This window comes from Montipora capricornis, chromosome 9, assembly GCF_036669925.1.
Source record: "Montipora capricornis isolate CH-2021 chromosome 9, ASM3666992v2, whole genome shotgun sequence".
Taxonomy (NCBI): Eukaryota; Metazoa; Cnidaria; class Anthozoa; order Scleractinia; family Acroporidae; genus Montipora; species Montipora capricornis.
The window spans coordinates 31153553-31176161 of NC_090891.1; the positions used below are offsets into that span (position 1 = coordinate 31153553).

General features: G+C 38.4%; 1 protein-coding gene across 1 annotated transcript; it reads right to left on the minus strand.

Annotated features, from left to right (window-relative positions):
• Positions 1–1040: 1040 nt before the first annotated feature.
• LOC138014956 (PHD finger protein rhinoceros-like) lies at positions 1041–19159 on the minus strand. Its single transcript, XM_068861849.1, has 18 exons — positions 18921–19159; positions 16223–16286; positions 15637–15671; positions 15289–15347; positions 13980–14096; positions 12832–12872; positions 11356–11397; positions 10714–10900; positions 10387–10476; positions 9218–9402; positions 8953–9058; positions 6050–6115; positions 5832–5936; positions 5563–5669; positions 4774–4894; positions 4183–4248; positions 3826–3900; positions 1041–3272 (listed from the first exon to the last, which is right to left on the minus strand). Exons 1-18 carry the CDS (start codon positions 18967–18969, stop codon positions 1851–1853), a joined length of 2937 nt encoding a protein of 978 aa, XP_068717950.1. The 5' UTR covers positions 18970–19159; the 3' UTR covers positions 1041–1850.
• Positions 19160–22609: the final 3450 nt, after the last annotated feature.

Genomic DNA, 22609 nt, shown 5'->3' on the forward strand with positions numbered 1-22609 from the left:
CTCAAAAATGTGAACTAAGCAAGGTAGATTGTTAGCCTGCTTCATGCAAAACAAAATATATTAATCCAAAAGTAAATAAATATTAATACACAGCTTTTAGGAAGAGCAAAAGGAAGTTTTTGGGACGGTCGACCAAGAATAAAATATTTTGCCATCAGCAACGAAGTTTGCAACATGAAGACAACAAATTTTGAACTGAGAACCTTTCTATTGTACTAAATTTTTCTCATTTAAGGACATTTGTGTGATATTTTTTCAACATTGATTTTCTTCTGAAACTTTTACCACTGTAAGATGATGAGTTAGTTATGTCAGAAATGTAAAAAAAAATGGGGGGTCACCGACTTCGTTTTGGAGAAAACATGTCCGGAAAAACACCCAAAATGTGACAAAATCGGGCTTCGCTATCGAATAAGGCCAGTGTCTGTAAACCCAAATATATTGCAATTAAATCTTTGAAGTGAAATCTTCTCTGCCAAATATTGTTTAAGTGGACTAATTAAGTAAATTTAGTCAACTGGTGAGGTTCCCTTAAAGTTCAAGTTCGCATTTAGCGACAACAGTTTCACGCGCCTTGCAGCTGCAAGATGGCAGGATTTGATGTCCTGTGAGCAGAAATCTTGAAAACTTTTGAACTTCCCACATTGATTTTTTGTTCATTTTTGGACAACGTGGAGATAATTGTAAATAAAATCCGTTTTTGGAAAGAAAAATAGGGGTCACCGAACGTCCAAGACCTTTAAATCCTTTTGTCCTATCAGTTCTCATTTTATTACTTAGCGCGCGCGCTCGTGTATGACGTGGCGTGTGCATTTGCGTGCGCAGTAAGGATGCGCAGAAACAATTGGCGCGAACGTCCTTAATTAACACACTGGAATTTAACCTGCCATCAGGCATACTTTTCTTTAGAGAGGGGTACCTTTTTGTGCCCTGTCTAAAGGAAAGTATGCCTGGTCACAGGTTAACTGGAAACCTCCCTTCTTTACAACTGATATAAGTGGCTCTTACAATAAACATGATAATAAAAGGGAGGCAGTGATGACAATATAAAGAGAAAGATTTATTTTTTTCCCTGAAGATATAACAGACCAATTAAAAACCCAGTGACTATAAACCTCAAGAGCATAACTAATGAATGAGTAACGAAAATGCAATTTGTCAGAGAAAAGTAGTTCATTTCACTTGACAATGTAAGGGCCAGTAGAACCAGTGTAAATGATTGACACAGGTTGAAAAAAAAAAGGAAATTAAAAAATGATCAAATACCATGAACAATACAAACAAAAGAGATTTTATCCTATTCATTTTGAATCCTTTGCAACTCGTACTGCAGACCCTGTGTTGTCAAACAAAACATCGTTCTCAAGCGGCAATGCTATATCTCACTTCCAAACAATTGGGCATTCCCTTTCTAGAAAAAACGTATCTGAGATTGTGCTTCTTCACGACTGGCAGAGATGAAAGATAAAAGTACTTTTTTAATGCCAAAAAAGACTTACAGACAATATGGTTTCATGATCATCAACAGAATCCTAGATCTACATCAAAGTGGGAAATGTTCCCACATCTTTAAACAGAGGGTAATTCCTCACATTTTACAGTTGTGCCACTTCTTGTTCTGAGGTTATTTTTTCTTCTTCTTTGTCCTACTTCCAGAACAGACAGAAAAGGTTGAAAAAAGGCAAGAGGCACAATTTACTTGACCCCATAAAACCCGACATTTTGGATTGCTGAACTCACACAAGTGATTAAACTCATGCTAACAACTTCCCAAACCGTAGTTGTAGTAGTAAGTAATATATCTCAGAGAGCAATCATGGAAAACCTAACTGTCATTATATCTGCTATATTCATGTAACTGTAGCGTGGCAAAACTTTGACATTAAGCTACTACAACAGTGTGGCTTAGGTGTTACAACATGTGAACACCTTCCCCTTGACTTGGGCGATTGGAAACTACGTAGCCGGAGTTCCCTTCGGTTCCAGTTGTCAGCACATTCCACAGTATGCCTTTCATCCTTGCTGGAACGTTCACACTGGGATAGTCTGTCGTGGTGAGTTTTACCATTTGGACATAAACTACTGTGCATACTTTTGTCTCTGTTACTGAAAGACTTGGAAGGAAAACCTTTTAAGGCATCTACACAAGATTCAGGTTCAGTCTCGTCGCTGTCCTCAGAGTCACTGCTACTTTTATTTCCTCTTAGTCTTGAAGATTTTGATTTCCGTCGCATCAACTCTGTGATACGCGCTTGCTTGTTGTTATTGTTGTTGTCATGGTTAATGGCATTTTGAGATCGCTTTCGCTTTCCTGTCACCTTTGCAGTTTCAGTTCCACTTGTCTGATTTTCTAACATGTTTTCCAGTCTGAGAGGATTATTCTCTTTCCGACTCTCCTTCTCGTCAACTTCACGTTTACTACTGCTTCTGGTCTCTTCAGCGTCAATGTTCTTTGAACCCCGAGAAGTCTGCGACCGTGTTTCACGTGACACAAGGTCAGCATTTTGAAAATCTTCCTCTGAAGGAACGGATCCTTCTTTATCGATTTCTTTGACTTTCGTTGTCAATACATCTGGTAATGATACATGTCGACGTTTTCGTGTCTGTGGTTTTAAACTGATGAAGACAGGGGCTTCATCCTCCATCTCAGTCATAGTATTGCGCAGTAAACGCCTTGGTTTTTTACCGCTTGACTCACACGAACTTTGAGACTTGACACGAGTTCTTTTTCTGATGAATACCTCACTGTCACTATTCTCTACACTGTCTGGCTCTTTGCTACAACCAGGTATTAGATTCATAGAAATAGCAAAGGGTGATGCCCCACTAACTGCATGGCTGTTTCTCCTAGTTCGTCTCGCTTTTGATGACTCAGCAGCCTCTTCTATGTTGGTCTCAGATTTGTCAAAAGCCTCTGCTGTTCCCCTTAGGGTATGACTGATGGAGTCTTCCACAGTATCCTGTTCTGTGCTGGAACAGTCTCCAGCATTGCTCATGGTGTTTGACAAATCAACTGTACTGCTCACTCTTGAAGCCAATGAACCTGGAATGCTATCACAGCTTTCTGTTGCAGATGCTGCCCATGTCAAGTTGCTGTCACCAATGAAATTATCCTTACACATGGCAAGTACCCCCTGGATTGCTTTTTCATCCATCTTGCAAGTGTCATCTGTCAGCATCTCATATTCCTTCCAAAACACTTCTTCTCTGGCTCGATAAAGCTCACGCCTCATCTTTTCACGCTTGGTTACCATGTAACAAAGGTTGCGTAACTGTAAAAATAAAGAGAAAAACTGGTCTTGTACAGGAAATTACAGACAAATTTGTTCTCTCTGTATTTTCCTTATCATCTTTCTCCAAGGCACACTGCCCAAGAGGTTAAATATGCAATCTGCTCTTATTCTGGGTTTTCAGGGATAAAGAATACTTATTGACAGCTTTCTGCTATGTTTAAATTGCTGTAAGTCATTTAAGCGGAGACAAAATTATGGTCTGCGTATCAATCAATCCAATTTTGATCTGGGTTTATCCCCGTAAACGGGGGTGGCCAGATTTACCCCACTTTGTCAGCAATCTTTCTAACTCCCACTCTCCATCTCGCTCGATTCATGGCGTCCTTTTTCTCCAAACCAACGCTCTTGCTCTCCTATTTCACTGAACAGACAATAATTTTAAATGCTGCCATCCTGTTGCTACTGCAGAGGTAGCTAGTTGCACAAGAAATGAAACAAAGGCCTATTAAAGGAATCACCTACAGTAGCTAGAGCTGATGGCAACATGAGTGATAGCAAAATAATATTTGAAAAATAAAAGACACAATGTCACCTTTTCTAGATTGCAGCGAAGTTTTACAATTCGTTCCAACTGTGCTTGCAGATTGCGAGAAGAATCAGCTGCACCCTTTAAATTTAACAAAAACAAGAAACAAAAAATTAGGAAAGATACAGCCAGACCTGATGTGTTACTTGAACAAAATAATGCTTTGACACCAATAACTGCATTTGTATTATGCAGAGAATCTCCAAGTTATATTATCATTTACAGAACGATGGAAAAGCAACAAAGACAGGATACTCGTTCATGGGATTAACCTTCCACTGCAAATTTACAAAGCTTTATGACATCTTGGAGCAGTACATGTACTAATTTTACGCTACGATGAAGTACTTAAATTTCTCTCACCTGTTTTCCTGAGAGTTTTTCTTGTTGCTGAAGGGAGGGTGGCAGAAGAGGTATGTCATCTTGGACCTGACAAAAAAACATGTATGTCTTCCTATTGTCCTTGTCAGAATTAAAGATTTCCAGGGCAACTGATCAAACACTGACTAGCTCGTGACAATATTGATGAAATAATTTTGTTGAATTTTAATTAAAATGAAATCTTAAATAAAGGACATCTGAAAACAGCAGGGTTCTGAGTAAAGCTCAATGAATTAATGTAGCACTAAAACGACAACAGACACAGTTTTGATGGTTTGCCCACTGATAAATAATTAAAAGGCAGTAAAATGATTCTAGACAAGGGTTTAGATTGCAAGTTAAAGAACTATCTTGCTGAGATAAAAAGACTTTTGATGACGATTAAAGTGTAACATTTCTTTGGGTTAACTTGCATCACAACTCTGAACTGAAGCCAAATGACAGCCAGAGAGCACCAAAAACACTACAAAACTTTTAGTTTTCAGAATGACCCTCAATAATGTTCTGAATCCTTACAAATCATAACCAAACCAAGAAGAGACAAAAAAAACAACAACAATAATATAGGGTTACCTTTCTCTTGAGTGTCCAGTACTTGTGTATTCTGGCAGCCAGTTCCTTGGGCAGGTTCAGATCTTTTGCAATGTCAGCAATACTTACAAACTTATAGAACTCATCTTCCATTTGCTTTAATCTGCAACAAACACTTTGAATCTCATTATTTCTTATGGGATAAGAGACAAACTTGTAAAAGATAACGATCAGGTCCCAGCTAGCTTCATACAGTACATTAACCGTTTCACTCCCATGAGTGCCACTTATAGATTTTATTCTGTCTAACGCCAAACGATTTTACTCCTCAATGGGGAACCCCATGGGGGTGAAAGGGGTTAAGCTCAATGTTAGAGCTGTGAGCAGTGCAATCACAAATTCATGGCTTCTGGTCTTGTTTAACATAAACCCATTGACCCGTGAGAGTGAGACTTCACAATGCCAGACAATTTTACTCGTCAATTGGTTCAGCCTGGATTTTTTTCAGGATTCTTTACAGGTGATCATGTTGTTCCATTACCTCCACTGATCTTATGCTTCACAAATCATATCAAATATGTTCCTCCCTTAGTCTCTTCAAATACAACAATGACTGGTTTACCAAAAAAGATACCACAAAAAAGATAGATGCTAGATGCCTTTTAAGCAAGAAGATAGATGCTAGATGCCTTTTAAGCAAGAAAAGCTTCCTCTTTATGAAAATACCAGAGGTGTTGATGTATTTATTTATCGAGGGTAAGTACTTTACAGTCATGAAACTGATAAACTAGTTGCCCTCCCACTTACTATCTATGAGCAGCTTTTAGTTACCTTTTTTGTCGTAAATTCTCTGCATCTTCTGACGAAGTTGTAGTATTATCCTCTTTAGTCCTCTTGCTTGGTGACTTGCTCTTGTGACTGTGTTTTGTGCAATAACTCTGTATATTAATATAAAGATAAATGAATGAAAATGTCATGGTTGCTGTCTTCACAATTTTACCCAAATTAATTTGAACCACTTATTTTTTTTTATTTATGCTGATGTGTTGAGTTATGGAAAATAATGTTGTGTGTAAAGGTGAATTAGTCACAACGCTCACAATATGTCTAACACCATCCGCTGCTGAATCATCCAACACAGTCCTCATTTCCAGACCATGCTTGAAACCACAAGTTACGTGGAAAGCTGTCACACAACTTTTTACCTAAAAACACATGAAAAACATCATTGCAACAATAATCAACAACAGCTCCAATATTGAATTCAACCATTTTCAAGCAACCAACATCATTATGTACTAACAAAGTTTAAACTTACTGTACACTGAATACATGCTCCAACCTTCTCACGGCACAAAGAGCAAACTAGGTTCCATCTACTTGCCTGGATATACCAAGAAACAAACAAACAACAGATTCATGTAAATGCAGTATAAATCAATAATTATTATTGAACTACTTAGGTTGACCAAAAGCAAATATCAGCAGATGGTCGCATGTTTACAACAATGTAGCATCAGGATTCTTTCTGGGGTGTCCTGCAGATTCATCTGGTTTTTATGCTCCCCTTGCCTTTTTTTCTTTTCTGCATTAAGACCCTGTTACACTAGACAATTAACATAGAGATTTAGCCAAGCCTAAAAGCGGAGCTCCCACGTAATTTATTCTTACAATAATTTGACCTGGCCTGAGCCTGCGATCCAATCAAAAACCAGTACTTGGTTGGCTGCTAACTTAAAAAAAAAACAGCCCAAAAGAACTTTTAGAAAAAAATATTCCTCCAATCACGCCATGTAATTAAATTACTGTTAGTTTTGAAACGCCTACCTTAGTGTCTTAAAGGGAAACGTGCTTCGATACTACAACTTCCCTGGGAATTTGCAGTTTCATGCTCATCGATAGCTAATACATGTTCTGCGAGGGAGTTTAGAAAACTGTAGAGCACACGTTTTTGGACAACGCCTTAGTTTTATTCATGTACGCATTATTATAAATTGCGCACTCTTAAGGTATATTCAGCTATTATTGTTCAGCGATCGTAGAATCTGCTACTTGCTATCTATCAATGGATATCCTATCAAGCTATCTTTTGGTGTGAGTCGTCGACCGAAGTAAGTTTTTATCTTTTCGTACTTGATAGTTTAGTATTGCATGATTATGGTCGATTTTTAGAGTTTAGTGATGGAATTGCACTAGATGTGAGATTGTCGAGAAGCTTGTTAAATTCCAAATGATTCTTTATGATTTACTGCGCATTATGTTCATTTTAGTCTTAGTTTAGTAATTGTTGCGCTACTGCTGTTGCTAGTTATAAGTTACAATTTATTAAGGTTCCATTGACATTCAGTTATCACCAAGTTATGTTTATGTCGCATGTCGAATTACTAGATTAGTTTAATACTCTCTAAATCAATTGTATACCGAATTATCGTTTTTCAGTTCGAACCCACAGCCATAGCCACATCTACATCTACATCTACCGCTACCATAACTATTACTCATCGCTACAAACCTACTTGTACTGCTAGTACTGTTACATCGTAAAGTTATTGTCAATTCTTCAAGCTGTCGTTACTATGTAACTCAAGGAACTGAGATTCTTGAACTTTGATTAAATCTGGTGTAGGTATTACCTATCTGTGGAGTTCGATTTGTCTATTGCCTCACACTAAGTCAGCTACCCCTGTAATTGTTGAAGATCGCCGGAGTATTTCGCAACCTCTAAAATCTTACCAGTTACAATTACCAACAAATAGACTTGCAAGCATACACTGCACTAGTAACAAACCACTTCTAAATAATGAACGTTTGAATCTGTTGTAGATTGAACGTGTAGCAATTTGCATATGGTGCCGAAAAGGTTACAATGTCATGTGTCAGCAAATGTCGTGTGATGTCTTCCTCCAATCCTCGGCACCAGAAAACTTGTCTCATTATAACAATACTAATAATATTAAATAAAAAACAAAAGCTTCTGCAGTTGCAACTCCTTTAAAGAAACGTTTATGAAGGGAACTAGAATGTCACCTGCGAGATCGAAAGCACCTTGTGTGCCTGCAATTTGCATAACTACCCTTTATGCGCTTATGTCACATAATTCACCGTGGCATATATTCACTATTTTTGCAAGGTCATACTCAGCACATGTATTTACATGTATTTACAAAGGCAGAATGGATACAGAAGAAGTCAAAACAAACAAGTTCCCCATCAAGTTGCCTTAGAGAATCTGCCTCTCTGGGACTCCAGGACACATTAACTTTGATTCGTGTTGATCTTCTTCCCAGCCATCAACTTAATGGTGGTTGCGAGCTGAGAGTCGAATTCAGAACCAACCTTAATTTAAGCGGATAAGTCGCATAAAGGTATTTCACACGTGAAAAAAATCTCATTAAACGACAATGTATCCACCTGATTGGAAACTATATGAGTAGGCAGCTGACTTTTGAGCCTCTCATGCAACTTATCAACAGTGTGACAACAGTCTACATTCGCTACGACTGTCATACAAATGGTTCGCGTGGAAGAAGGTATTCTTGTCGCTCCCTTGATAATCATAAAATCTTTGAATGGGATTTTTGGTAGCAAAAGGTTTTCGTCTGATATTAATTTTATTCTGACTGCTATCATGCAACATTAGTCTTTGTGCAAACGTACTAAAAAATCATCATATCATTGCGACATTTGTTTACATATGATACGTGTAACTCCCACTGTCGTGACCACCATAAAACAGACTCCACTTTTTATTTCATGCAGTCTGCGTTATAAAAGGAGATTCGACCATGCATTGCCCTGAAAAATGTCGTCTCGTTGTGAGTTTTGATAATCAATTTCTTTCTGAGATGTTGCCGCAAAGAAGTTCTTTTGTGGTCTGGATTTCTTAACGGAAAGAAATTCTTGTGGTGTCAACTTCCAACCGCAAAGAAGTTCTTGCGCAAGTAGCCGCAAGAAGTTGCCAGCTTGCAGATGCAAAAAGAAGTTCTTGCGTGTGCATAATTTTTGGGCTTTACTGTAAATGGCCATAGTGTTTGCTACAACTTGTCTTATAATGGCATGTGAGAAAAGTTGCACTAAAATAATATTGCACAGTTTAACAGCACCTTAATTAATTGCTTTTTAATTGGGTGGAGGAGGACGATGGAGAGATTTGTTATTCCATCAATACATTAGGAAGGGAGTGGTGACACTCAACTGTTGCGTTTTGCAGTAATAACTTACAGGAATGTTTTCAATTCGGGTAATTGGTTCCATTTTTGAGACATTTCCAAACCCAACTTCAGGAATCCACAGAGCACAACTGACATGAACCCAAGACTTGCAATTCCTAGGAACAATAGCAAAAGTAATAAAGAACTTAAAACAGTTTAAAAGCATAAGGAGGGTTCACATGGCCTCAGATGTACAAAAGGTAAATACCATCACCTGCTACACAAATCACTAATTCTTGTAAAAGCTGTATTTCTAGCACAGTTACTGTACTTACTTAGTTCTCTTCATGGCACCTCCGGAGTGATTACAAAGAATGCAGTAACATGTTTTCATTCCTTTACGACAAGGATGACAGAGCCAGCTACCAGCAGGGATGTTCTGAATTCCATAACAGGCTTGGTGAACACAGATATCACACGAGTCACAGAAAACCATCTCATTTAATTCCTCACAGTCAGGCTGTTTACAAATCAAAAAAAATATTAACCCATCCACACATAAAGCAGAGACAGAGTAAAATCTATAAGTTTAACTTTCATGTGGGAGAGGGTTAAAGGGGACAATCTGTAGTTTTTCGGATACAAGGCGTACTCAGTTGAAAGACACACCTTTAACTTTCAAACTTGATGGCATTTATGTCACAAACTGAAAATCTCATGAATTTAAAATGCTTGGTTATTAGAAGCAGCTCAAAATAATAGAGGAATTTGGGTCACCTCACTGCTGGTTGTGCTGTCTCAACTGAAGATTGTAGTGTATGTCAAGAAAAGTGGCAGAAGGAAATTCAACTAGAATTTAAATCCTGCTGTTATTAGTACTTTCTTGCGGTTGTTTTTGTTGTAAAAAGAACTGAAGGCCATCATCACGGAAGTTGATGTGAGGTCACCATTTTGGAATCAAAGTACGGGGAAGACCGGGACGAGTTTAACATACAAGATAGCTGCAAAGGAGCGAAGACTCATCCCTGCAAGAGTTTTGTTGCAAGAAGATACTCGGCAATCAGATGCACCTTAATTGAGTTTACATCACATTTGGACCCAACAAGCAATTTTTTGAGAAAAAAATGTTGTGCCTTATAACCAAAAAACTATGGTAGTTTTCTAGTGGACTTACATGTTGATAGTACTACAAACTTTGAAAAGCTAGTTAAGAAGCAAAATGTCAAGAGAGCTGATCCCAGTGGCTCTCCTTTTAATCAAGGAATAAAATTTTGTCCCAAAATTTCCAAAAAAAAGGAGACAAACATTATTGTGCATATGCACACTGCAACCATACATGTTACATGTATAGTCCAACCAACTTTAATCATTTATGTGGGTACCCAATTTGAAGAGCACACAGGATGTTACTTCAATTAACATACATGTAACTTTGCGAACTAGCCAAAAATGTTCAATTTCTCGCAAATCCAGTAAATGATAAATTTAACTATGGAGTACTTACAGACTGGCAGACATCACAGCACACATCCTCATCATATTCTATACTCAGCCCTTCTTGTGTAGCGATTGCGTGTCCCATATTGTCATAGCACTAAGAGGAAGTAAACAAATATTAGAAAAGCCATTAGAGTGTAGTGGACTATTTAGAAATAAAATGTAAAATGGAACAAAAATGACAGAGGGTCTACTCTACAAGTAACAGGTTGCAGGTCAAACACAGTGCCATTATTGTTCAAGAAGGGTTAAAATGAAAGAAATTCATAATAAAGGAAGATGGCAGAAAGAGAGATCCTCAATAATAATCTACAAATACCACTAGAAAAAGTACCTTGTTCTCAATGTATGACACAGCTTTCTCTAGTACAGCTTCTTCTAATTCAATCAAACCCTTCTTCTGGCGAACCTTGTTCAAAGCTGTTAGCCATTCTACATCCATTCTGCTGAGGTCATAAGGGCATTTCGAGCTTGGGGGTCGTCCTCTCATTTTACTTGGGGTAACAAGCAGTTTGCTTTGCCTGCAAAAATAATGTATAGGCAATGCAATAAATCTCATCAATGTGAAATGCCACCATTACAGCAGACGTCCTCACACGAGTCCTTGAAAAATAGTAAACATCACTTTCATACAGAAATAACCCCAAAACAATGAAATCTAAAATTATTATATTTTTAAAACTATATAAATAAAATCCTGCAGCCCTTCTGTATGTCATGGATTGAAGTTTCACAGTAATGGCAATGAATCTCATGGGTTTCAGTGAGGTTTTAAGCATGAGGAAGTCCGAGTTTTTCAGCTTTTAAACATTTCAGTTTTGATTATTTTCTCCAACCAAATGAAGTCAGTTGAGAAGTTAAAAATATGAGGGCATGGCTGCATTCACAGTGGGCCAGTTGCACTCTGTACAGCCCTAAACGAAACCTTGGAAGGGAAATGTTCATTTAATGAGCTACAAAATTGGCAGAAACATACAACTTGAAATTTGCTGTCCTCTTGTACAATGGCTCCACTGGCCTAAAAAAACAACAAATACAACATGTTTGACACACCATATTTAACAATTAATCTTTGAAATCGAAGTGAATAGTAACAGAATATTTACTGAGCCGCGAATTGTTTTAGTATATACTCACGAAGTGATCTCAACAACATTTGCAGAAGAAAACCACCCAAAGTCGATTTAATTGAATTCTCACTTCATGCGTGGAAAACGTGCAAGCGGCACAAAGCATGCGTGAAAGTGTTTACAGAAGCTTCAAACATGGCAAATCTAAATAACCTTCGTTAAAATCCTCGACACAAACAGCAAAATGGTCATTTAACATCGTTTAAATCAGGAATCTAAATAGAAAGTCTGCTTGTTAAAACATTTTCACCATTCGATCAAAGTTTTTGAGGTTCATTTGAAATGGAAATTGAAAGTGCAGTTGGTCAAGGATCCACATGAAATATCAGCTGCGCTGTAATTGAGGTGAGTGTTAGTTTGTTGTAAAATAACCCGTCTTGTTTCCTTACAGCCGTTTAAAACTTTCTTAGACATTTGTTTAATTCCTCGATTTCAGTAACAAATTCGTTTGGTGGGCGACCAGCCCTACAAGAGAGAATTACTCTGAGTGAAACAAATTGTTGGTGTGAAGATTGTTTAATTTTCAGTAATAATTATCTGGAAAAACGAAGTCAAACACTAGTTGGCAAAAGTATGAACTCTTCTCTTACCCTTGAAAACTTTCAGGGCAAATTTGTGGCTTTCTTTGTCTTCTGTAGCACAGCATCTTTTTGTATTCTCAATAATTATTTCCGATTCATAAATGCTGGCGAGTTTAGGCCGGCCATTTTGTTTTGTTTGGATCAAGCATTATTCACTCCGCAGGGAGTGAATAATGCTCAATAATTATTACTCCGAGACAGCGAACCAATCAGATTGCTTGAAACACCAAGATCACTGAGTGAGTATATACTAATTTAGAATAAACAACATTAAAAGTTGTATGGTGAATTAATTTCAGCACAGCCTCATTAACATCGGACTAGCTGGGGCGTAAGGTTAAATCCTTTTAATTTCAGAGAGACGTACCACCAGAAAGTAACCATTGTTCTTAGCAGGGACTATTTATTGCTCGCAACTCTTTCCTTCCTTTGAGTAGCAAAACATTTTACTGTCCCATCTTTGACTCCCTTGGGGAACCCCTTAGAAAGGAAAGAGTTTCGCAAAATGTCTCCTTTAACTTTCCCACCCTCAAATGGGTGACATTTGTAACTTCACTCTATCTAACCCCTGGTGATTTGATTCTTTAGGGGGACCCCTTAGAGGTGAAAAGGTAGAAAACATCTCCATCCACTCAAACACTTTCTCTCCCCAGACTGGCAAACATTTTACTGTATCTAACACCAGCTGATTTTAATCATTTGAAGGGTAAACCCAAATGATGAGTAATCACAACAGCTCACCTGAATGAAGGTTGGAATACACCCTCGGGATTCACAGGAACCTGAGAATTGAACGTAAATGATAAAAAGGAGGGGTGTCATAGGTAGAATGAAATCAATCTACATGATTGTCTTGGCTAGCTGATCAGCTGCATTGTTTATTTATAAAAGAAAGTAGCATTTTTCTTAAGAGAGCCACAGAAAAAGAGAAAATAAGAATTTTTGAACAAGCACAAACAGAAAAATCAGCTAGTATGAGAAAATCAAATGATGCTAAATGAAATTTAACTGAGTTAACAACTAGGAGTGACTGTGGTCAATTTTTGTCAGTGGTTTTGTTATACTTCCACATGCATTAGATTCCTTGTGCTTTGGGTCGTAGAGCTTATTTATCGGTGTGGCGGGAAGAAGGAGCATTTTGTGTAGAGTGTTTTATTGCTTCTCTCCCCCTGCCCCCGCTACGGATAGCCTACTTTTTGTTCCAAGGATTTTTAAGCGACTTCCTTTAAGTTCACAGTATTTCAGTGTCACCGGGTTGTAAGAGTGTAAGTGTGTGGTAACAATAGGCCCACAGCATTGATTCCAATCAAAACCAGAAAACAGATGCTTTGCAAGTCTCAACGATGATATTTAAATTACTTTATACTTTTTCTTAACAATACTGGGAAAATTATACAATTATGACATCTGTTACAGAGTCATACGATAACCGGATATTTCACTGCGTGCACCGAAAACACAAAAACTCATTTCCGGTCACGCACGCAATTCTTTATTAAAAGTACATATTTCCCTGGTAATCTGTCACGTGGTCTTCTGTGGTTTAGTGGTCATCGCGATTGCCTCTGAAGGAAGAGGTACCAAGTTCGAATCCCTCTTGAACTGCCTTCTATGAGACAGAGAAATCTTACGCATGGGCAGCCAGAGAGCGACCCAAAAAGAGTCCAAAGTCTTCGAACAAAGTAATTACTGGATTATCTCCAACCAATAACAGGCATCGAAGAACAAATTATTAAAGTGGGCCAATGCCAAAGAACAGGATTTGAGATGATCTTAAGACAAGTAGCAGCCTGGCATTTGCCTTTGCCATTACACGTAAACTTAAAGTTAACACTCAACTGTCGTCCTAGTGTGCGCTTTCCATTCTTCCTTACTTTCAATAAAATTACCTGCACTCCCCTTTCCCACTCCTGTCTCCATGAATCAGATATCGTCATGTAGTTTTCAGGAGTCAAATTCTGATGGTCTGGCAGCTTCATGGCACTTATCAGGTCCGTCCGAAATATCTGTCACAAAAAGCAAGGTAAGCTTCTCTGCACTGACTACCAGTAGTCTCTCATTTGCCAAAGTCAGTTGAGCTCACAACACAAAAAATCAAAACAACTGGTGACAAAACTCTGGACATGAAAGGCAAGAAGTTTCATTGTAGAAACAAGCCCCAGAGGCTCATAGGCTGGACAACTTTAACCATTGGATACCATAAACACCCGCATACAAGCCGCACCCTGAATTTAGCAGCTCAAATTTTGGTAAAAAAGTTTTTTGAAAGAAATCAAAAGGAATCCAAACTTATGTCTTTAGAAGTCTTCTTCATCCAGTGTTTATTGAACGTAAACTCACCATTAACATTGAAACGGAAATACTTCAAAGTCTTGTGCAAAATTTAAGCACTTTAATACATGTATAATGAACATCACTTCTACCAACTTTGACAGATGACTGATCTTTTTCTGGTAATTGTTGACAGGAATTTCTTCATTCAACACCATTTTTCCAGAGATTTTTGCATCATAACAAGAACGTGAGTGGAAAGTTCGTAGCTTAGTAACCAGGCATTGGATCGGACGGGAAGATAAACAACTGGACACCAGAAGCAGCCTTTTTCAAATGTTCCCGCAGATAAGCTGCACCACTGATTTCTAGCAATGATTTTTGGGAAAGAGGTGCAGATTATCTGCGGGTGTTTACAGAAAGTCACTATTCAGAGTATAAAATACACTTCAGGTTAAGTGTTGGCCAACGTTTTCATGCATGCCTTTACTAAGATATGGTAAGAGTGTGTATATTCATAGTTACATGTACATGAGCAAAAATTCAAAACATATGCACAGAAAGAAACTGCTAGATGGTGAATTATTCACTGGACAAAGTTATCTGACCTTTGAACTACTGAGTCCAGAACAAATTTTGATGTCTGCTGGTTCGTACTTCTCTGGTAGAGTCAGAGTCAGGTGAATAAATCAGAAGAATATTTGCCTTGTGATCTCAAACAAATCTAACTCCAAAAGATAATGTTCCAATGTCTAATTCTTTGCTTTCTCAAGGTTGACTTAGCTATTACTGACAACTCTAAATCTCTGACTAGCAAAATCTGGCCTTGACTAATCCAGAAAAAACTTTGTTTGGCATTTCATTATTCTTCACGACGTCTCATGAGCAGCCCTGCTTTATGTGTTACATTAAAGTAACAGTGCTCACCTCAGCTGGTTTACGGCCTTCAAGAGAGAAGCTGACAGGAGAGGGGGGTTGTGAAGATCCTAAAATAATAGGAATAATACTAATAAATTATACATTAAAAAAAAACACCTACACAATAAAAGTATTTCACAAAAAGAGAAATTAAGCTTAGGCTGATTTCGTTGAAAAACACTACTGACATAGGCAACAGGTGTTTGGAAATCCCTCACAAGACAGATGTACAATGGTTGGTAAAAAGAAAAGAAAGCAGACACATACAGCAGGACAATACATTTCAGAAAACTCATTTGACCAAGTCATTTCAATAGAAAGATAAGGCAAAACTATTTTTAAAACTCTGCATCTCACCATTAATATTATCACCAATGCTGGCATTTGGGAACCTAAGTAAAATAAAAAATACCAAAAAATCAGTGTTACCATAAAAAGCAAACAGGATAGTACAGTATTATTATTATGTTCTGAATTAACCCATTGACACTGGGAGTAAGACTTAACAGGTTTTACTTGTCAACTGGGGTGCCTGAGAGGTGAAGTGACCGATTTTATCATATGACTAGCTCCGTGAGCGGGTAAGGTGAACCAAATTGCACGCTGCAACTGGCTACCCGAGCGGGCAAGATGGAGCGATACTGCCCGCTCAGGATTTCTCGCTTGCTCTGCAAGATCAAAGATCATTTTTTGGTGTTTTATGTCATATAATAAATCCTTTATTAACCGAGCTTGTTCTGTCAAGATGGCCGGATATTGGCCTCGTTCTTTTTTTGAGTGTTTATGGACCTCGACTTCACCTCGGTCTGTAAACATGCAAAAAAAGACCTCGGTCAATATCCAGCCATCTTGACTTCACGCTTGGTTAATAACCCCTGCAAAACCCACATTATTATTATTTTCATCATCTTTTTTATTCACTGCTTTTAAATCCAGCAATTACCCCTTCAGGTCTAATGACTTGGCTGCATTGTCACAGTTCTTCTCCAGATCCAACTCATCATCTCCTGAAACATCAATCATGATACTCAACAATAACCCTCCATTGTTCATCAAGTACATTGCAAACTGAAAACAAATCTCAAGGTGATAACAAGGTTATGACAGTATTAACGAAATCCCATTCGCATAATGTTTAAAGTGCTACTATGATCAAAAATCACTTCTTTTTCTTAACACTTCAAAAGTTCTTGCACTGAATGCTCAAAATGTGAGATTTCATGCAATCAGTTCAAGAGAAAAACTATTTCTTTTGATGGCAAAATTTTCAAGCACAAGGGCAAGAAGCTTATGCAAGTGAAAATGAAAGTCGACATAAGCGTCAAAATCAACCACTGCATCCGGCATTTTGTTAGAATACTAAGATGCGGGGAATCTGGAACAAGTGCTTTAATGGGCCAGATGTAGCAAATTTCCTTGCCCTTATGCTGCACTTCGTTTTCACACGATGCAAGTGAACGCAAGCATAAGCACAAGCACAAGCACAAGGAAAACGACAAAGTTTGGTCCTTGTGCTTGTGCTCATGCAAGCTTACATCAAACCCATTTTCACAATGAAATAAGCACTCTTATGTTTGTGCGTGTGCTTGCGTCACTAGTGACAACCAGGTTTTACTTGATGTTGTACTGACGGGGAAGCCCTCAGAGAGCTGGATCGAGGATAAAATGACACTATTTATTTCATTTATTTAGCCACTTTGTGACAATCAAATTCAGTAATTGTATTATGTAGTACAATACGTAATGTGTAGCTTATGCCATATAACTACCGTTATCCAGGATCTCCTGCCACTGTAGTTGAATAAACAATACTTACTTACTTACTCACTAGCTCCCAAAATGCAGTGTGTGAATGCAGCTTAATTGCCATGCAGAACACAAATTTGACAATCTGAAAGCCTAAAACTCTTGTGCTGCATACTAATGGCAGCCGCATTTACACACTTTATTTTTAAGCTTGTGAGTAAATGATGTCAGTTTCTCCTTTATCCAGATTGCTGTAAGCTTATCAGTCAGAACCACTACAAGTAATGGCGCACAGTTAAATGAAAAAAGTGGAGTTAATTTAAAATAAACAGTCTTCCTCCTGAAATTACTGCAAAAAAACTTCACCAGTTGAGCATTCAACACAAGTACTTTTTCACTCATATTATTCTATAGCCTAAGTAGACGCTTCTTTCCACTGGGGATGACCCACGACTTTCGACATTCGGGTCTGGTTCAATTCCCACCCTGGTCAGATTTTTTCTCTGTCCTCGTGTGGGCCCATTTCCACCAGTAGGGCTAACGCTCACATGGTTCATATGGGATAGAAATCTAGCACTTCACATTACACTCCATTCAGTTAACTCTGTTTAAAAATATAAGTGCTACACGGCCAACGTTTGTATGAACGTAACCTTTCCTTAATTATTCTATAGATATTTGGTTAATCTCTAGGTGGTGCGCCCCAGTGACTTGTGCACGACTTTGCCTTTTTTCCTGTGGAAACTATCATCGAGCAAGCCCAAGTACAGTGCATGTCTTTCAACCACACGCAAACAATATAATATTATTGGGGTGGCCATTTTGCAAGGATCTCTAGTTTACTTTCTTCCTCCTCCCTCTTTTGCCTGCCATCGACAACTACATCTTTTACTGTAATATTACCGTAATTCTTATGGCCGAAGGTAATAAATAAAGGTATTATTATTATTATTATTACATTCTTCTTCTTCCTAAACCTCTTCACGTGTAAGTACACTTATATCATGCCCCTAAAAGGAGTTGAGCGCAAGGTAGAAGAGAAAATCACTTGTTCAAGACTGGCATACAAAAAAAATTATGCTGCCAGATACATTAAATCAATTCAGAATTTATGAGAAAATAGTTACAATGCTGATTTTCTGTTTGTTTTAATTAATTTCCGCTAGGCACGCACAAAAGCCTATATCTATGTATAATCAAAATTATTCAAAACGGTGAGTATGTTAATGTCGAGACAATGTGTTGAGGTCCTCATTGTAAAATAACTAAACTTGAAACTGTACAATATTCCGAAAATAAGGTTCAGTCGCTAATGCAGTTACATCGGCGACGTGCTGACGGGGGATCCATGTTTAGCGGAAAACAAAACTGATCCTCATTAATTAAACATTTCCCAAGGAGTTAAAATCACATGGTTTGAAACCCGATAACAAACAACGCCAAAACATGCAAAATCACTCGCCATGAACCCAAAAACCGTGGAATTATAATTCAAAGATTGAGATTGCTCGGAGTAATCGAAGGTAAATGACTTGTGCTTTCGATGTGATCGTTTTTCATCGATATTACAAACACACTTGAGCAAGAAAAAAAAGGATGGCATCATAAGCGATCAATTTTAACCAAGGTTTTATGATAACAAAACACGGACGCGAAAGTTTTCATTGTGAACAGCGCTATTGTGTGTCGCCCTTTGTGTTCAAAACGTTGCGAAGCCTGCTCTAAATATTCCAGAATCAGGCAAGACTTACATTTTACATTTTAGATGGGTAATCAAAGCGAGGGAAACACTAAATTCATTCCATATTGCACTTCAGAAACGAACGATAAATACATTTCCTTGCATACATTACAAAACAAAATGCTCCACACCGAAGTTGGAGGCGAGGTCTTACCATCGAAATATTCGCCGCTTTTTCTGTCCTTTTTCGCCTTCGAACCCATACCAAATCCAACAAGTGTAAAGCCTAAGCATTAAATTTGTTTCCTAAAGAACGATTTTCCACCATTCTACTGAATTTCACGACGTAAAACCCGTAATATTTTCAGCTTTCTGAGAGATTCCCGCCATATTAAGAGACGTCATTTTTTCCTTGATAGTCAATCGACCGTAGCCGAATGACGTCATCATATTAATTCTCTTCCCAGTTCTAATCTTATTTATCCCGTCCAGAACTCAAACGAGGCAAAACACGACTGATCAGACTGATGGACCGGACGATGGACCGCGCCTTTTTGATAAGCAGCAACCGGTCGTTAATTTTCCATTGGCCATTTCACGTCAACGCAATTCAAAAGTCGAGAAGAGTCTTATACAACGAGCTGATGGTGGAATTTTCAAAAATCCCTCTAATAACTGCCAGACAACTAACTTTTTTTATGGGCAGCTAAGTACCGTCTGTGCAAAAAAACGGTACAAAGCTATGATTTTTCCATGCGGTCAAATTGCAAATCCCCTTAAACAGCCAATCAAAAAGTTGAATTTAGGTGTTCGATAACCGGTAATTTACTTATCCAAAACCTTTACTGGGTATCGCAAATGTTCAGCGTTGGTCTCCGTTTTCGTCTCTAAGCAACAAAAATCTTGGGGGGCATCTTCGGTGAGACTGTCATTTTATTTTATTAAATTAACCACTTGCATGGTGTTTATGTGATAAAATTGTTTCTTTGTTTTTAGGAAACTGAACTTCAGTAAAGTAAATAGACCCTGCTCAAACTCTCAAATTCTGGTTACCAAAGTAAACCCTAAAAGGATTACTTTGTCGGAGTCCTGAAGTAATTAGGAATAGTTGTATGTATCCGTAAATAATGTTATCTAGATTAAATCATGCAGCCTTATCACATTGGCTCGATTTTCAGTGTGAGCATAACTTTGCACAGCGGAAATGAGTTATCAATCTAACAAAGTGAATGTTGTTCACGACAGACTTGAGTGACTATTCTTCAAGTATGGACGCTACCTCCACAGAACAGAAAAAAACGGGGAGAGCTCACCGGATAAAGTCATGTCCTCAGCCTTTCGATTTGATCTTTCAAGTAGTGTGTTGCAAGGACTCCTCTGACACTGAATTCACAGAGGCGAGGAAGATAATAGAGCTGTTCCGTCAAAATGAAGAAGGGTTTGATTTGGACGATATCAGCGCCTCTGGCATGACTGCTCTAACTCAGTGTGTTCTTGATGGTAACTTGCAGAGTGTAAAGGCTTTGATCGCGCTCGGGGCCAATGTGAATACGAAAGACAGGCGAGGGAACACAGCTTTGCACCACGCAGCTAGCGAAGGTTACATCGACATCGTCAAATATTTGCTTAACTGCAATGCTGATGCTAGAGCGCTAAATCGACAACGACTTATGCCTTTGGAAATGGCTGATGGAAAGGAAATAAAAAAACTTTTGTCTCGTCACAGTAAAATCTCCCGACCTGTCAGTACGGCAAGTGACTCGTCAAACCAGCCTGCCTTGAGAGGAGAAATGCGTTCTTTGCAGCTACCTTGCGAGGCAAGCTCTCAAGTAAAGAGAGCATGAGTTTTTTTATATGGATGCACAACAGAGAAGAAGAGTGTCCCTTTTCCTGGCGTGAGCTTTACAATCTCACGCCCTTTGTCAACTCCAGGCTACATCTTCAACGCAGTAGAATTTTAATATCGCGACCGTTCACAAATTTAAACATATAGTTGGATATAATACTGTATACTTTGGTACAATTTACGTGCCTAACATCATTCATTGCGCTAATATCCCCCTTATCAGCATAATCGGAAATATAGGTCACCGGAGTTGAAAGCAGGCCGAGTGGAAAGATAAGAAATTGTTGCGAGTCCACTGACACATGTAGAAATTTAAAGTCAGACTTTTTCTTGGATTGACGACTGGAATCTCTGATTTTGCATTTATATCAGGTTTGAGTACACTGTGGGATCATCTCAAAAAATCCTGATTTTTTCGGGAAGATCGAAGAGCACTTTTCTCTGAGTGTGACTTAAGTACCACGAGGCATCGCACGAGGCTTAGCCACGAAGCCAGTACGAAGCAAAAAAAATCTTAAAGACAGAACATTTTGCCATTTTATTCATTTCAGTAGGATGAATAAAGATTTTTTTTGTCTCAATGTATCAGCCAATCAGAGCTTGCTTCTCAATAAAATGTCGGTGATAACTAAACTAATGCATGTGGGCTTTTTCTGAGTTATGAGTGACACGGAGAATCCTATCGCCTGCTCAAAATTGGACGAAAACATTTACTAGTGGAGCCTTTTTGCGGCTATGTCGGTTAACATAAATTGTCTGCCTCATGCCGAATGTTACATCATTCAAAATGAAGCATCCTTTATCTGCAAGAGGTCATCATGAGTTCCAAATGGTACAGATCGAGGAAAAAGCGAGCGCGAGAAGGAGTACTATCGGTGTTTTTCTCTAGCTCACTTTTTCCTCGATTCGGACCATTTTTTCGCGCGTTCCCTGAGACGGGAAATAAGCACTGTTTTAGAATGACTGCAAAAATTTTCACGCTCTTTATTGTCAATAAGCGGACAGACACATAAATTTATAATTTATGCGATAATGGCGCCATATTGCTCGCGTCAGACGGAAGTTTCTCTCATTTTTGTCTCGCTTTCTTCTCGTGTTTTGACTTAATTTTGACCCCTCTGCCTTTTTGTTATTGTAAAAAACAAATTAATGTCAGTTTTTCATGCGTCTGTCCTGTTATTGATCATGAATTTCGTCATAACATTGTCAAAGTAGTCTGCGGATCCCGGCACTTGCAGACTGAAGACCGCAGACTGCAGACTAACTCTAAATCACAGTTATTGAAAGCTAACCCTTTTTTAGAAGTGGGTGCTTAGACCTAACTGTTTATCAGTGCTACAATGCAACCCGGTTAATACGGACACCGTTTTGTCCGTATTATCCAGGAGTCCGTATTAGGCTGGCTCTCCGAAAAAACGTTCGGAACTACAGCAGACATTTCCACTGGAAAACGTACGTTGCTTAATTTCTCAACTTTAACTGTACACGACAAGGCCGTCAAAGAGGAAGAAGGCTACGAGCAATGACTGCAGCAAAAAGCCAAGGAAGTGAAACTGTAACAGGAGGGAGAAAACTTTATTGAAGGGCCATGAAAAGTACAGGGGTCAAACACCGGAAGAAAGACAAACTGATCAAAATCAAACATGTCACTCTATAGTTTGCTTCTGTTTTATTGGTAAAAAAGTCGTACTAACCCGCAGAAACATATCATATTTTGAACATAATTGTGACAATAAAATTAGACCGTACGTTCAAGCGCAAAGCGGGGTTGACGATATATCAGACTTTGTGATTTGGGAAACGGCGAATTGTGCGTTGTCCGCATTAACCGGTGTCCGTATTAAGCGGGTAAATTTTGGAGAAAATATATGATATTTTGGTCGGGACAAACGAAACTGTCCGCTATATACGGGTGTCCGTATTAAGCGGGTGCCCGTGCCTAGATTTACTTAAGCAATAGACCACAAGTTTTTATGGTTTATAGGCAGAATAAACCTCGCGGGATGTTGGTAGAACACGAGAAGAATTCGTCTCAAGTGGTTTATCATGCCTATAAA